The sequence below is a fragment of the Hevea brasiliensis genome, chromosome 9 (genome assembly GCF_030052815.1).
Source record: "Hevea brasiliensis isolate MT/VB/25A 57/8 chromosome 9, ASM3005281v1, whole genome shotgun sequence".
NCBI lineage: Eukaryota > Viridiplantae > Streptophyta > Magnoliopsida > Malpighiales > Euphorbiaceae > Hevea > Hevea brasiliensis.
In genome coordinates this window covers 25,684,644-25,700,533 of record NC_079501.1, presented here as the reverse complement: position 1 = coordinate 25,700,533, position 15,890 = coordinate 25,684,644, and the positions used below count along the sequence as shown (strand labels likewise).

General features: G+C 35.7%; 2 protein-coding genes and 1 long non-coding RNA gene across 6 annotated transcripts; 1 reads left to right on the top strand and 2 right to left on the bottom strand.

Moving 5' to 3' along the window:
- Positions 1-511: 511 nt before the first annotated feature.
- On the bottom strand, positions 512-4,588 carry LOC110637603 (phosphatidylinositol/phosphatidylcholine transfer protein SFH11). Of its 2 annotated transcripts, XM_021787790.2 has the most exons (11): positions 3,242-4,585; positions 3,034-3,133; positions 2,666-2,932; positions 2,415-2,492; positions 2,183-2,284; positions 2,007-2,056; positions 1,742-1,850; positions 1,553-1,621; positions 1,108-1,245; positions 986-1,027; positions 512-896 (listed from the first exon to the last, which is right to left on the bottom strand). In XM_021787790.2, exons 1-11 carry the CDS (start codon positions 3,625-3,627, stop codon positions 852-854), a joined length of 1,386 nt encoding a protein of 461 aa, XP_021643482.2. In that variant the 5' UTR covers positions 3,628-4,585; the 3' UTR covers positions 512-851. The 2 variants fall into 2 exon arrangements, with proteins under 2 accessions (XP_021643482.2, XP_058009535.1); XM_058153552.1 differs by lacking the exon at positions 2,183-2,284 and having other exon boundaries at positions 3,242-4,588.
- Positions 4,589-7,048: 2,460 nt separating this feature from the next.
- On the bottom strand, positions 7,049-10,099 carry LOC110637629 (uncharacterized). Its single transcript, XR_009151350.1, has 4 exons — positions 9,694-10,099; positions 7,673-8,746; positions 7,471-7,570; positions 7,049-7,264 (listed from the first exon to the last, which is right to left on the bottom strand). It is a non-coding gene; the product is annotated as an uncharacterized LOC110637629 (long non-coding RNA).
- A 144-nt stretch (positions 10,100-10,243) lies between these two features.
- LOC110637626 (protein arginine N-methyltransferase 1.6) lies at positions 10,244-15,855 on the top strand. 3 transcript variants are annotated; one of them, XM_021787829.2, is made up of 14 exons: positions 10,246-10,641; positions 10,796-11,027; positions 11,449-11,574; positions 12,169-12,333; positions 12,415-12,533; positions 12,604-12,674; positions 13,162-13,427; positions 13,518-13,751; positions 14,019-14,092; positions 14,197-14,290; positions 14,382-14,531; positions 14,635-14,709; positions 15,105-15,201; positions 15,366-15,855. In XM_021787829.2, the coding sequence occupies exons 1-14, from the start codon at positions 10,301-10,303 to the stop codon at positions 15,518-15,520; spliced, it is 2,199 nt and encodes a 732-aa protein (XP_021643521.1). In that variant the 5' UTR covers positions 10,246-10,300; the 3' UTR covers positions 15,521-15,855. The 3 variants fall into 3 exon arrangements, with proteins under 3 accessions (XP_058009532.1, XP_021643521.1, XP_058009531.1); XM_058153548.1 differs by having other exon boundaries at positions 13,162-13,751; XM_058153549.1 differs by lacking the exons at positions 14,635-14,709; positions 15,105-15,201; positions 15,366-15,855 and having other exon boundaries at positions 10,244-10,641; positions 13,162-13,751; positions 14,373-14,525.
- Positions 15,856-15,890: the final 35 nt, after the last annotated feature.

Genomic DNA, 15,890 nt, shown 5'->3' with positions numbered 1-15,890 from the left:
TATATAAGTTGATCAGGTTAAATAGTATTAAGACAATTTTTATAAAAAAAGAAACACTTGTTTTGAGAGGGGGAAAAGACTTATTTGTTTGCAATCTATAGCTAAAAATTTAAACGGTAATTTATTAATATAATGCATGTAAAAAAATAAAACAAATTTATGGATAAATATTTTGGAAATAATGGAAACTAAATGCCAAATGTCAAACTACCTTAAGTAAAATGGCAATTTATAATTAAAATTGCTATAATTTTAACAGTGATTCATTTCTATCACTAATTTGTGTGTGCATGTGTTTTATTTATCAATAAAAAAAATGACAATTTATAATTAATCTCTACTCCCTCTGCCTCATTTTAAGTGATATATATAAAAAAAAAAAAAAATTGTGGTTCTACTTTATTAATCATTGTAAAAAAATTTTAAAAAAATTAATTTTTTTAAATTATTTTTATTTATTAATGTTTCCAATATATTTCGTTCTACTTATCACCTTTTTACATTTCAAAAGTAACATAAAGATATTTTAATTAATTATTAATATTTTTTTAGAAAAATAAAGCTATCCAATCATTTAGTACCAAAGACGCATAGAGGCATGTTGAATTCTCCTTGAACCAAATTGCAATTTATAGTTCTATGGGTTTCTCTCACAGTCAGCAAACACTGTTCCGTTGTTGTCAACATCTCAACATCCCTTTTTCCTGTGGTCACCTGTAGGCTGTAGCATTACCACACCAAGCTGTAAACTTCAGTTTTCACAAGCTACACCTGAGTGGACATACTCAGGAGCAAGATACCAAATCGTTCCAGCTAGTATAGTAGGCTTAGTAGCTTCTTTTGCTATGCTGTCATATTCTCAGTGCTTCTATGTGTTGTGCAAGTTCTTTCAATACCTTTGCAAGGAAAAGAATGATTACCCTAACTAACAAATATTTTTATTTTAATTGCCAGCAACGCAAACCATAAATGTTTTTATACTCACCATCTTGGTGTCCTCAAGAGCTGTTTCTAATGATTTCAGCTTCTGGAATGCGAAGATCATCTAGCATGAGAATGACGGGTATTTAACTTGTAAGAAGCAAGTGATATGTGAACATTACTTACAAGGTTGGTGTTTGTGAGTGATGCTTCCAGTGCCTGTATTTTCTGAGCCTGTAGCTTGTTAACAAATTTGGTTTCCCCAAATTCAAAATCTTCTCGTCCTGTGGAGGTCGCATTGGCACCTGTACTTTGGCCACTGTCCTACAATGTTGAGCAGGTAAGAAACTTTAGTGAAGCACAAAATATGAGTGAATTTTTTGCAGGAACAGGAATCCTTCAATCAATTATTCTAGTTTAAATGTCATGTAAAGGTCTACAAAGGTAATTGGTTTGGGACTTTTAGTCCTCGAGGCATTATCTGGGGCACAAAATTGCCCAGGTATAATATTATACCAATGCTATCATAAATTAGCAAGCTTTTATAATGTGGAAAATGTTCAACATGGCCTGTGGGAAATTAACCAATCAATAATGTGCAGGAAACGAGCTAAAGCATCATATTAGTTACCAGTGTCTCCTCTGAAGCCGCACCACTGTTTTCCCCATTATTGTATACTTCTTCAGTAGCAGAAACTGCCTGTAAGAAACAAATGATATAATCTGTCTTTCAGATGCATGGAAAGTAAATTTTAAAACTTAAAAAAAAAAAGGTCATTGAAAACAATCAAAGAAGTTATTGGCAGAGATAAGAATTTACCTGAAGAATTTCTTTAATTTCTGGGTTGTTCCAGGGTCCTTTATCGCTAAATAAGCAACCTCCATAATCAGAACATGTACAGTTCCCTCCCAGAAAACTTGGCAAATTACTGTGAAATAAAATAGCAAAACTTAGTTGTGGCAACATATATATATATATATATATATATATGAAGCTTTATAAAGATTCATTATCAGAAGCGTTAACATGCATGCTAGAGTAGTGTGACAATACATATGCGCATGGATATGCATAGGCATGCCACCTTGCATCTATAGCTTCAAGCAGGTTATTTTGGTAGTTGTATCCCAGCACCTGAAATTGAAAATGCATGCCTTTAAAACAACACTAGTAATGCATTTTGAGACGCATATAACAAGTGCAGCAATTAAAGCTATTGCATATGTGAATATTGTTCCGAGCAGAGAAATTCTTAATTACTTGAATCTTTGCTAATGTACTTGCATCAAGAAAAGCCCTTAGTGCTTTCCACAGCATCCTGAACCCAGATCCGGCATTGACTATAAAGAGCTGATTTAGAGTCTGAAAATTTCAATCACCAAATATCATTCAATGGTATGTGATGCATTGAAGCATGTGCTAATTAAGCTCTATGCCTTTAGAAAATAGCACTAATAGTTGTTCATCTCTCTTTAGAATGACATTCTAATACCTCTGGATAGTAGTTGCTGTCAATCTTCTGAATTTCCATAAAGAGACATCTAGCAGGCTTTGAGAAATTGGACATTCCCTAAGCAAAATCAAGATGCAAACTATTTCAGGATCTACCACAAAAATACTAAGAATTACCCGGTGAAAGAGCATTGACTGCTGAAAAATAGTGGCAAAAAGATCAATTCATGCACAAAATAGACAGTTTTAACTGGCTCAAGTAGTCAATACATGCTAGGACATGATGCTTACCACTCCCTTCACATCCAAAATACTTGTTGTGGAAGCAATATGCCTCTTAGCTGCAATTGAACATGCAGGGAGCCTCAAATTCAATGTCTTCTCTTGTTCAGATACATGATACCTGACGAAATTTTCAATAGTAGTTGCTTGTAAGAGTATATTAAGGTCTACCATCCCAATCCTTTCAATGTATATTGGCCTGCCATATCTATCAACCCCATGATATCCGTGAGGATAGCATTTTTTTACTTCTGCATACGCCTCAAATTTAAATGCCTGCAGCAAGTTCCAGACAAATGAATCCTCGAAGAGTTTGGACAATTCAGTAGGAGATGAGAAAATGGGATATTAAGCCTAGTTCTGAGCTTGGAATTCACCTTTGGAATTGCATCAACCTTATAATCCTCTCGCCACTTGAGATAATTTGCAAACATTTCTTTGGCTTTCGAAAGATCGAAGTCCCTCATTCGCAGAAACCTGAGATCACATAAAATTGATCACCATCTTCTCATAAAGCAACCAATCAAATAAGTAATAACCCAGAAGAAGCGCTTTATCCGGTCGTCGAATAAAGAATAAACTTACCTTAAAAGAGTGTGATAATCAGTGTGCTTCCCTAGTAAGAGGCCCTCAAGAAACAGCAGTTCACGGAAAGATTCAACAAGCTGTTCATCTTTGGGATCATGAGCTCCTTCCAGGACTATTTGTAAGCTTTGGCTCCTTCCACGTTTCTTCAGCGAATCCCGTAACTTGAGTGGATAAGTTAACATTGATTTCATGACTGAATTAGATGATGAAGAAGCCTTGTCTTCTCCTGCAGAGGGAAGAAGCCAATAGGATTCAATGGGTGGATGAATGGACTTAGTCCTTTCAGCTGCCGGCTGAGATTTGTTGGAAATTGAAGATTCCTCACCTTCTCCACCTACTCTTGATATGAATATCTCCCGGTAAGTCTCCTTCGATTTAACCATCTGTATTCAGCTCTACTCAATAATATCCTGACAAAATCCCTTTCAGGAATCTGATCCTACTCCCTTGCATAGCTTATGAAACGTAAAAACGATCCAAATTTCATGGTCTCCTTCTAGTTGATTATTCGATCAAACTCATTTGCTATAAATCATCAACCAGAGGAAGAAAGGATTCAAAATTAGCATTTAGAATTTTGATGACAGGTCAGATGCCAGCCAAAAAATAAAGAACACAATGAAGGAATTTAATCCAATTGAATTTAGATAATTATGGAGCAGAAAATACACAATAGAAGGAAAGTAGCATGTTAATTATGAATAAAACTGAAACTGAACCAGATGAGGAAATCGAAATTTCTTGAAGCAGAAAGAGACATGAAATTAATCTGGGTGGAATCCAAATTGCATGGAGTTGTTGGAAAACTGAAAGGAAACGTGGGGAGAGATTTAGCAAGAATATATGGAAAAGTTGGAGAATATGAAGGCATCGAATGCAATGCTTTGTCTTCCAGAATTGGGAATGGATTCCCAGCTTTTCCTTGGAATATATTGATCGCGAAGGAAACTCCTAAGGCAAGCAAATGTTATAGTTTCAAGAATCAAAGGAGGAAGACGATGAGAAATGGAGCCAAATAATTCATTTTAATTCTGAATAATTCAATTTCATTATCATTCTTTTGCATATGTTAATTTTTTTTTTATAAAATGTTAAATTTCGCAAAAAATTCAATTAAATTTATTTTCAAATGTTTTTTTATTCAAGGCACAGGTTTTCCCCGGAAGCAGAAATTACTAATTTGGCTAATATTAGACTGGAAGCAATGCTGCCGCTGGAAACAAGTGATGAACTCCATGAACAACCAAATAAAATCCAATCTAATTTGTCTGTTTCACCCAATACATTGGTGACTCAGATATTAAATTAGTTGAATTTTCATTTAAATTAGATGAGAAATTGACTCGTTATTCAACTGGCCTTTCATTAATTTGTATTACCAGTCATTTTCAAAATGAATTTTTTTTTCTCTAATAAGGAGAACTTAATCAGTGACCTCATAAAACATTTAAAATATCATAATTAATCGAGTTAATTTAAAGTTTTATATATATTTATATATATAATTTACGGTTGAATTATCGACTAATCAATCCAATCTCTTAATTGCATCAAAGTTCGAACCGAGTTTGATAGACAATCATTTTTTATTTTCTCCTCAATCTCCAGTTGTGGAATTTAGTTCTCCTCCATTGATGGAACTTTTATTGGATTTCAATGAGGCTGTTGCATGTTGCGATTGTCCTCCCCGCAGTTCGATTTGAAGCTTCTAAAAGCATATCGGCTAACAATCTCCAAAGAGAGGTACCGAGTTGGTCACTCATTCCTTCAAGGCATGTACGAAAAAGCCCGTGCATGCCAAGCTTGTTTTCCCGTTCGTCCAGCAATGGTCTATAATCCTCGCTCTTTCGGTCTTTTTTGCTGCAAATTTTTCTCGTTTCCTCTGGGTTGAAGGCATTTGGGCAGAAGATACTTTGGTTTGAGTGGAGTGCTAAAGCACTCCTGTTTTGGTTCTCCCTTGCTTGTTGAGTTGATTTGCAATTCCCTTTTTGGCAGCTAGCGAAGGGCTGTTGTCGAAGGAAGGCGGCATCAGCTGATGAGGAAGATAGGTTTCAGGTCATATACCCGATTCATCTTTAGGGTTTTCTATGTGTTAGGGCTTGGAGTTGGATTGAAATATTTGTAGCAATGCTTATCTTTTGTGGGTTTAGGCCTTATAACCTTAATTCATATAAAAAGAAAAATCATTATTAATTTTCTTTTCCAAAAGTTGGTAGTAACCATCACAGTCACGCTTCCTTGATTGATGAATAAAGCATCACTGGGCGACGTCAAGAAAAGAAGCAATAGAAATTGAACTAAACAAGCACGTAATAATTACTTTTTAATAAGTGCAGTAGATCTATACTATACCATACAGCTGTACTTGTGAACCTACAACCACATTACATTATACAAACCATACTTGAAAATGACCATGCCTCAGAATTTCATGTAATTCATGGCTGCCATAAGGAAGAAAAGAAAAGCTCTTTCAGAGCCATCTACACATAGTGTTACCAAACAAAGGCCAATAAATTATGCCATACAATAATGTATTTTCCTTCCCATATAATTGTCTGCCTACTACCTGTTTCCCCATTGGTTTATGGTAATGATGTTTATGCTAATCTTTTTTGTGTACAATTTTGACACTCATCGGCCTAAATGGTTTTCTTGCTGGCCAAGAGAACAATAAAGATTAGCTTTAAGCAGAATTTAATGGGGACTTGTTATGCATATTTCTGTCCAAAGAACATTGGGCATTTTAATACTAAAGATCAGTCATCATTAGGTTATTGATATCTACTTGATCATGCTCAATACTATCTCCATCCAATGCAAAAACTTATTTTGGAAGGTAATATTCTAACATCATACAAGTACAAAAAAACACAAAAATTAGCAGTAAATGAAGATGTCATAATTCAGACAGAAAATCCATCAAATGGTTAAAGCCTATTCCTAAAGCATTTGGCTCATTTGGTACATAGCATGGTGGACGGCAATAGGCCAATAGCTCCTAGGTCTAAATGTTGCTGAGCACCAAATAAAAATGGGATAAGTCGGGCTGGGGCCAGGACTAGGACCTGGTTATTAGCCACAAAGCACTCCCTTACACTATGACCATTTGAAGTATGTGAATAGTCCACAAAATAAAATTTATTAGCCAATACTAACAAACACCATGACTTCAAACTTGTAGCAGACAATAAAATTTAATAAACGCCACAAGACAATGCCAGAGAATTCTCGTATTGAGAGGAAACAATACTGTGACAGATTTAATCAACAAATGCCACCCTTAAATGACGGCTCAAATGAAAATATCTAAACAAATAACTAAGATTACCAAATTAGTGAAGTCAAACCCAAGATCCATCTAAATGAAATTTATTTGTTGAAATAGCCAAAATGCCATTACATAACTATAACAGCGGGCAGCATCATCTGCCACATTATAAGGCCATAACTATACCAATTTAATTTTCATCAACAAAAACAGATACCTTCAGCATACTAGAAGAAAGGAAAAGAATTAAGGGAAAAACCAAGCATTGGAAACCATATTGAAGTCTTTTCTTCATCATGCTGTTATGGTTGGACAAATAGAATCTTCCCAAAAAACACGTGCAAGGAGTGGAGCCATTAGGAAAACCAAAAGTTCAAGCCAACGAGGAACAAGTAAATGACTTTCTTGTTCCAAAATCCTAAAGCATCAATGGGGGCTCTATTGGCTCCCACAACCATGAATGCTAGGAAACAAGGAGAGCCCACCAATCATGAACAATGAGGCATGCACAGGGAATCTGCAAGGCCCTTGATTATGATATAGGCCAACCCAAAAGTAAGAAAATTCAGTTTTTCAAAAAGCTCAGGGGGGTATCAACATTTTAACTATTAAAAAATTGGTTGAGCCTTTCTTAGCAATGGTTTTTAGCATTCATCTTGTGGACCATAGGATTTAATAGCATCAAGTATTTTACCTGAAGCAGAAGTACCAATGAAGAGTGTAAGGTACGATATTTATGGATGCACTTCCTGCATATATCATTCACAACAGCAGAGAAAATCATTTACCAGCAGTGGCCAAAAGAAACAGAATCAGATAAAATGAGCTTAAAGAATGTGGTGACATTTGTCTGGGAAAGCAAAGATGTTAACTTTGCATGGCAACGATCAATAGCATGAAAACAACAATATCATTTACAACTGAAAAAAGCAAAGCAAACGGGACACAATCACACCTAAGTTGTAAGTGGTTATGTGGGATTTATCTTCTCCAGCAACTTCTCAGATTCAACAAACCCAAGTGGTCCAGAAGACAGGTATTTTATATGTTTCCATCTGTTGAAGCTCTTTACGAATTAAAATCTTCTCAATTTGAATGTATGAAAATCAAAAGAATTATTTAAGCACATGACACTTGCCAACGACCAGATAGCTTACCTGGGTTTGAAGGGTAATGCCAGACAATGGAGGTGTAAATGGTCAACACTGTTCAATGGAGGCTGATGAAAGCCAAATCCGTCAAACGGGCAGGAGAAATTTTCCAATTAAACTTGCATTAGAAAAATTTTTGTGCAAAAAAGGTTGAGAAAAAAGTAAAAGTTGCAGAGAGCTCATAGCACACCTGGCCAATTTGTGTATGAATTAAGCAGTACATTATTCTTGATTCTTACTCCTCCCCCTTACCCACCCCACCAAAAAGAGGAACCAAAAAGTTCACTCACTCAGGCTCATGTAATTTATATCTTGCATATGAGAATACAAAGGGCTCACTAGGAAATCTAAAAATCATCTATAGCGTTGGGTCATAAAACATAAGTCTGCCTGAAAATGCATAAACTGATTTCAATCCTTCAATGATTGGATGTAGTCCACACTACAAAACACATGCATGTACAAGCCACCTGCTTCACCAGAAAATTCTGTATTCAAACTAGTCCTGATTGATTAGAATAAACTATGGAATTAGTCGAAAAAAGCATTGAAGAGATGGAAAACCCAACAATACAAGAAGTGAGCATTAGAAACTAACTACAATAATTTTATCCTAGAGCTGCATGATTTTTGAAAACGGTCGCTCAAACCTAAGACCATTTATGCGGATAAAAAGATTATCTATATCAAGAATATGCAAGTTATTTATTTCCTACTTCAACTCCAATTTCTGTTGCATAAACTCCATTTTTGGATGATCTTATAAAAAGAGCTTATCTCAATCAAAAGTAATATAGAATTTAGTAAACACACTTTTATGCACAAGAATAGATACCTGTGCTGTTTCGATTGAGGAGCGTCTCAGCATAATAGCATTTGGCCTATACTTAACATGTGGTTTACTATAAAATAGCAGGATAAAACATTAGCCATAGACAAAAAAACGAAAGAAGAATTCTCTCACTAGTTCAAATTTCAAACCACATGAATTGATGCGTTTAAAATTTCTTTACCCAAAGTGTAATCTTCTTCTTTCCTCCAGAGATTCCTAACAGTTGGAATGTGCTCATCAAGTAATGCCTTGCACATTATTGACCAATGCAAAGTATTGTTTTAGGAAGATGAATGAAAATTATAGCAAATATGATAGGTGATAAGACAAATTTAGCAATGTAACTTATGCAAGCCTGTTTTGTTCTGAAATCAATATAGATGTTGGGTAAATATCCATGTCTGATATGTGCATGTTATATTCTTTTGTAATTTTCCCTGCATTTGGAGTTAATTATGTGTCCAATGCACGTGTACCGGGTCGAAGTGAAGAGTTGAACCAACATAGCTGTATACAGTGCTTGAATATGACTGACATGCATTTGGCAGAACATACAAGAAGCACACCTCTCAAGCGTTCAGGACCACAATCAACAACAACAATACCCAAACCGCACACCCCACCACCACCTCCCCTAACCCAGAACACCAAAACTAAAAGCAAAAATAGCGTTCCCAATAAATACAAAAGTAATAGTTTTGAAAATTGAAGACAACTCTCCCACAAGAAGAAATAAGAATGCATATCACCTGCTAAAGAAAAGCCTAAATGTAGCCGTAAATCAAGTATGGAGAAAAATGCTTCGTGCAGTCAACCCCATCTAAATAGAGATATGATAGTTAAGAATTGCATGAAACTACAACAGCTTGGCCACAATGGGTATTTACCCATTAAGCTATTACATTGTGAACTGCTTACTGCAATAAAACTAAGAAAACACAACTGTACCAGTGCTTTGACGAATATCAACCAAGGATTTACGTATCCCAACATGTGAAAATTGAAATAATTACATCATCCATTACGGAAATTGCAAGCTTAGATTCTCAGTTCAGTTAGACATGAATTACATCCTTATGAATTGCAGTCCTGAGAGTTTCATAGTTGACCAAAGCCTGATTTTACTTAGATATAACTTGATCCTATCTAAAACATAATTAAATAAAAATAATGAGAACGTAGTAATTAGATAAACCTGAAAGCAGCAGGTTTGATATCTTGAAAGGCGAGAACCTTGTCATCCTTTGGGATCCAAATAATTGAAGTTAGGAAGCCAATGTATTGCAAATAATAATGCGTCTGGTTGCTAAGGAAAGAAAGAAACCATGGAATCAGCTTAGCTTAATCCAGCAAATTGCAATGAATATTCTAAGCAACCAAACAGAGATTAGAAAGAAAGAGAGAGACAAACAGAGTGAAGGAGAGTGGTGGATGTGTAATTGAGGGCAATCTGACAAAAAATACAGGATGAGACCTATCCCGCCATCTGCCCTAATTGGAATATCAGAATCAGACTCCTAAATCACAAATCACTCTTTGGCTTACTGAATCGATAATTTCCTTATTCTAACCGAAAGCCATCGGAGAAAAAAATAAAATAAAATCCTTACCACTTCTTCTTTGATAAACGACAAGTCGTTCAATATAATTATTATTTATTCACTGCTCAAAAATATATTTTATAAAATAAAAAATTAAAATTCACTTTAACTATAAGGCATAATCTGCTACGCCGTCGCTCAGTGTTTACAGTATGCGTCACCATCCATCCGGCGATCACTTCTGACTTCACAATCATTCTAATGATTTCTCTAATATTCAAAGCCCTAATAGACCCCTCTTCTTCTCTACTCCGCATAGCCCAATTTGCTCTGACTTCTCACTCAAAACCATTCACTAGAGTCCGACCCATGAGCTCCGAGTCATCACAGCAAGTTTTCCAGCTCAAGGTCGACCCCCTCACGGGTAACTCAGAGTGGGTTGTAATCAGAGAAGACGAAGAAGAAGCCTTCGGAAATTCCCATAAGAATCTCTTGGCTACGACGTCATATTTGGACATGCTCAATGACTCCACGAGAAACAGAGCATTCCGGGACGCTATCGACAAGACTATAACGAAACCTTGCCATGTGCTGGACATTGGGTATCTTTCACTCTATAGTGCAATTTTTTTTTTTTCCTTTTTTTAAAGGTTTAGATGCCCATGTATAAAACTAGTTGAGTTCAGCTGCATTGGGTCATTTTCCATTTTCCTTAATTCAGCTCTATTTGCTGTTTCTGGTTGATAAATGGTGCAGTGCTGGAACTGGGTTGCTGTCAATGATGGCTGCACGGGCAATGGGTTCTGGTGAGCCAACTTCTGCCGATACCAAGGGGATGGTAACAGCTTGCGAGTCTTATCTTCCAATGGTAAAATTGATGCGAAAAGTTCTGCACCTCAATAGTATGGGTAGGAACATAAATGTAATCAGCAGGCGCTCTGATGAACTCAAAGTCGGTGTGGACATTCCTTCGCGTGCAGATGTTCTGGTGAGTTTTAAAGTATCATTAGTCTTTATGTCTATATTTCTGTCGACCTTGACATCTAGAACAACTAATAAGAGATTAGCGATGCAATTCATAGAATTGATTCTTTTTTATAGATGGATAATGTGATGATTGCTGAAAGTTTATATGCACAAGGGAATGCGGAGCTTGAATTGGAATTGGAACAGTAAACTAATATTTCGTTTGCCTAGGGTGTCCATTAAAAGTCAATACATGATTTGAGTAGCAAGCTAAGTTAATATCAATCTTTTAAAATTGGGCCATTAAATTACAAAACAGAAAGTAGCACAACTAACATCACAGGTTGTGTTCTAAGATTCCATGAGATGTTGCCAGTTCAAGCATGTTTCATTGTCATTTTATTTTATTATTTATTTTTACTCATGGGGTCTTGTACTTGCAGGTTAGTGAGATACTAGACTCAGAGTTACTGGGTGAAGGGTTAATTCCGACTCTGCAACATGCACATGACATGCTGCTGGTGGAAAATCCACTAACTGTACCATATCGAGCGACAACGTATGGCCAGGTATTAGGCTTTCCCATATCCATCTCAACCCTTAATTGTTATGCTCTCCCTTAATTGTTAGTTTGTTACACTCTTAACCACTATGGGAAGTTCGATTCCATGCTTGAAAGGAGTATATGGGAAACTAACAAATTATCATGGAGCTTTATTGGAAACTTGAAATCTGGCCAACTGAAAGTAATTTTTTTTTTCTCAAAGAAGGAAAAAATGGAGGAGTCAAAACCATCCAGTCTGCCTTCCTCCAATACTCTGAAATTGTTTCGATGTTTTGTGTTTACCCTCGATTAGGTTTCAATAAGTCAAACATACATCCAAATCCAAACAGGCTTCTGAAATGTTGATATATGCTTCTACTATTTCTCCTCCTTTTTTTTCTTTTCTCTTATTATCGTTATTCTAGTTTGTTTACTATAGTTATTTTTATAGTCATGCCTTGAGATAACTTTGCTTTTCTTTAGCTGATCTTTCATTAATTCTTAGAACTATTGTTCAACTAACTGCACTCTTGGTTGAACTAGGATTTTTTTAGTCATTGAAAAGCTCACTATATAGCATTATTTTTATTTTTCAAATTTTTTCCTCTTCCTCCCTTAGCTGGTTGAAAGTACATTCCTGTGGAAGCTGCATGATTTATATGATCATGAAGCAAAAGCATCAGATGGCGTTCGTCTTCTTCCAACTGGCATGGATACTATTTTACGTGTCAAATTGCAGCAACATCCCATGCACTGTGATGCAATCTCAAAAGAAATAAAACTGGTAATGACAATAATCACTTTTCTACTGACATCTTGGGGAATACAAGTGGTTTAAGTCCCACTCAACTTAGGATTCATCCAGCTGTCAGAACCCTTCAAAATTTTTGAATTTGACTTCTGGAAACGACCAGACAGCCATCGGGAATCTGAGCTGCTCATCAAGGCCATTGATGATGGTAGAGTTCATGCTATATTATCATGGTAAATACTTATTAAGCTTTTTATGTGGCATTTTTTTTCCTAGGGATAGTGGTAACAGATTTTATTTCAGGTGGATGCTGCAGCTTGATCATGAAGGGACAATCTTTTATTCCACTGCCCCTCGATGGATAACAAAAGCAAGTGAGTAGAATTATCATTCAATTTTCTAACTCTTATTATTATTATTATTATTATTATTATTATTATTATTATTATTATTATTATTATTATCACTTTGTGCTATAATTATGCTTTCAGAGTGTTGTTGCAAACAAGTCAAATCAATTTAGAGACTGATCATTTTTTTTTCCGTTTTATTCTGATGCAAATCCAATAGCAGTTGGGTTTGATTCACTGATAATGCACTTTTCTATTGAATTTTGCAATCTTGTGGCATTTTCATCTGGGGAACGTTATCGAGTACAAGCTATATAGACGTATAGATAGAGTTTATCGTGGCAAGTGATTTTATGATTCTTTTTCTTGATGACACTTTCAGATAGGTCCTCAAGAATTTTTGGTTCTGAATCATTTATCTGCTAATTTGATATTTTAGTTTATGAGTTAGGTTTTCAACTCATTGAGTATTATTTGTTTATTTTCATTACAAGTTTTAATGCTTAACTAGGCACTGGGAACTGGTGTGACCATTGGAAACAGTGTGTGTGGTTCCTTCCAGGGAAAGGCATATGTGTAGGCAAGGGTGAGCAACTTCTTTTTCGTGCTATTCATACTGATACCAGTGTCTTCTATAATCTTGCAACCGAACATACTGAGTTGGGGCAGTATAACCATGTCTCTGGGGATTTTCACCTTATACTACCTCCTGAGAGGATTGCAATCTATGGAGATAGTAAATGGAGGTTTTCCATGTTAACAGCTCTAAGAAATGCCGTAAGATCTCTCTCTCTCTCTCTCTCTCTCTCTCTCTGTGGTTTCATTTTCTGCATCTTTACTTTCTTTAAATGTGAGTTGCATTTGCAGTTGCAGGAAAGAGTTCAACCATTGTGTGTTGTTGCAGATGATAGTATTTTTCTAACACTTATTGTTGCAAATCTTTCAAAAACTGCACATGTGATATCTTTGTTTCCTGGGTTGCGAGAGATGGGTGTCAAATATCTGCAGAGAGTCGCTGATGCAAATGGTTTCACTGCTGATCGTGTAAAAGTTTTCCAAAATAAGAAATGTTTAACTCTGCATGATACTAATCAGAAGAAGGTCAGTTTGCTTGTACAAAAGGCATACTTATGAAAGTTTGCATTTCCAGATATTCTGTAGGAAATTTTTCCTGTGATTTCTTCGGTGTCTCTATCTCTCTCTTTGTCTCTCTGGTGGAGGAGAGGTTAAAATGATAAAAATGCTAGTGGATGTCATTCTTATGCTTGTAGTCCTGCAAACTTTTGCTTAATGCATCTTTAAAATTGAAAATACATTATTTCCATCTGCATTTGACAAACGATTGGATATTATGCATTACATTTGCAGGTTGATCTGTTGATTGGAGAGCCATACTATTATGGAAATGATGGAATGCTTCCGTGGCAAAACCTGCGATTTTGGTATATACTTAGTTTCTCACATATAGCATAGATAGTTGGACATATGTTATTCATTCAGGTTTGATAATTTATATATGTGTTTCTGGTCTTGGATTTAACTTTAGGAAGGAAAGGACTGTGTTGGACTCTGTCCTCTCCAATGATGTCTTAATAATGCCCTGTAAAGCATTACTGAAGGCTTGTGCCATGTCACTTCCAGTAAGGCTTTTTTTTTTAAAAAAAAAAAAAGAAGCTTGCAGATACACAATGCATTTGACTAGTAATTGAATCATTATTTGAGATCTTATAGGATCTATGGAATAGCCGCTGCTGCTTAAGTAAGATTGAAGGCTTTGATCATTCTATTGTAAATACCACCTTAGGGGCATGTGGTGAATTACCTCCACCACATGATCCTCCACTTCTGCCTTTTTTTATCTGGCAATGTGGAGAGATTAAGGTAATTAATTACAGAAAGTTACTGTTTATGGAAAGATGGTTTTCTAGAAGACTAGAATGATGGCTACTTTGTGTTACTGATGCAACTATATTGGAAATTTTAGGAACTCAGTGAGAGATTGACAATCATGGAGTTTGAATTCTCAAAACCAATAAGTCCATGTTATGGAAAAGTCCAGGTATTAAATTTTTCTCTCTTATCTGCTGTAATACTGATCCTGGATAAGATCTTTAATCTAGTTATCAAATACAAAAGAAATTTATTGTGGTTGTGAAATATGTGAGAATGGGCACATGACTATATATGAAAAAGTATTTCTATTTTTATAAAATGCTTTATGTGGGATTCAAATGGCTGTTGTTAGGTTTTAGCTATTACTGATCTTGATACGTATGCTATGTCAGTTTACAGACTTCTAGTGTAAAATAATAAAAATAGTAATTATAGATTAATAAGCTCAACTATAAAAGGAAGGAAAAAAAGAAAAAGTCTAATTGATCTAGCAATGAAAATGGATGGTTGCCTTGCATATGGTTATATTGTATCCCTAGCATATACTTGCACTTTTCGCAGGTTGACTTTTCTGAGACTGGGGTGTGCCATGGATTTGTGCTATGGATTGACTGGGTAATGGATGCAAGCAATTCTGTGGTGTTATCTACTGGGCCAGGTATACTTTATTTTTCAGTCAGTGAAGTTCAATTGGAACTTGACATGCCTATCACAGCTGCTTTACCTCCCTTGCCCTTCAAATTTGTACCATGCAACCTTTTTCAAAGAATAAAAGTCGAAGTAATTAATTGTTTTTCTTATCATGTTATATTATGTATGCAGATGAGAGATACTGGAAGCAAGGGGTGAAACTTCTTGCACAGCCAGTGGCAGTCAAAACAAATGGATCAACTGCTAGTGAATATCGATATGCAGTAATCGAAGCATCTTTTGATCCATCAAGTGGCGAACTTTCCATCAGCCATGCTTTCACATAAGCATTGTCGCTTTTAAAGATGCTTGGTGATCATGCAGCGTAATGTACCCTAAGAGAGTATTTTGCATTGCAGTAGACACGTTTGGGTTTTACGTCAATGTTTGTATCTTTACCAAATGCAATTTCTGATAAAAATGAAAATGAGAATCATCAGGATCTATTGGAAAAACACTAATACCTAGCGTCCATGGGTGATGAAATACAAGGACAACCCTTTGGCATCCTAAAACGCTAGAGAATGATACAAAAAATTGAGCTGGTGTACCGTATGTGCAAGTGGCAAAACTATGATGCTTGTCCTCTTGTTTCTTAACAGAATGAATTAATTGGTTCTCATCTTCATGGATTATTATGGATTATTTTACCTGGGT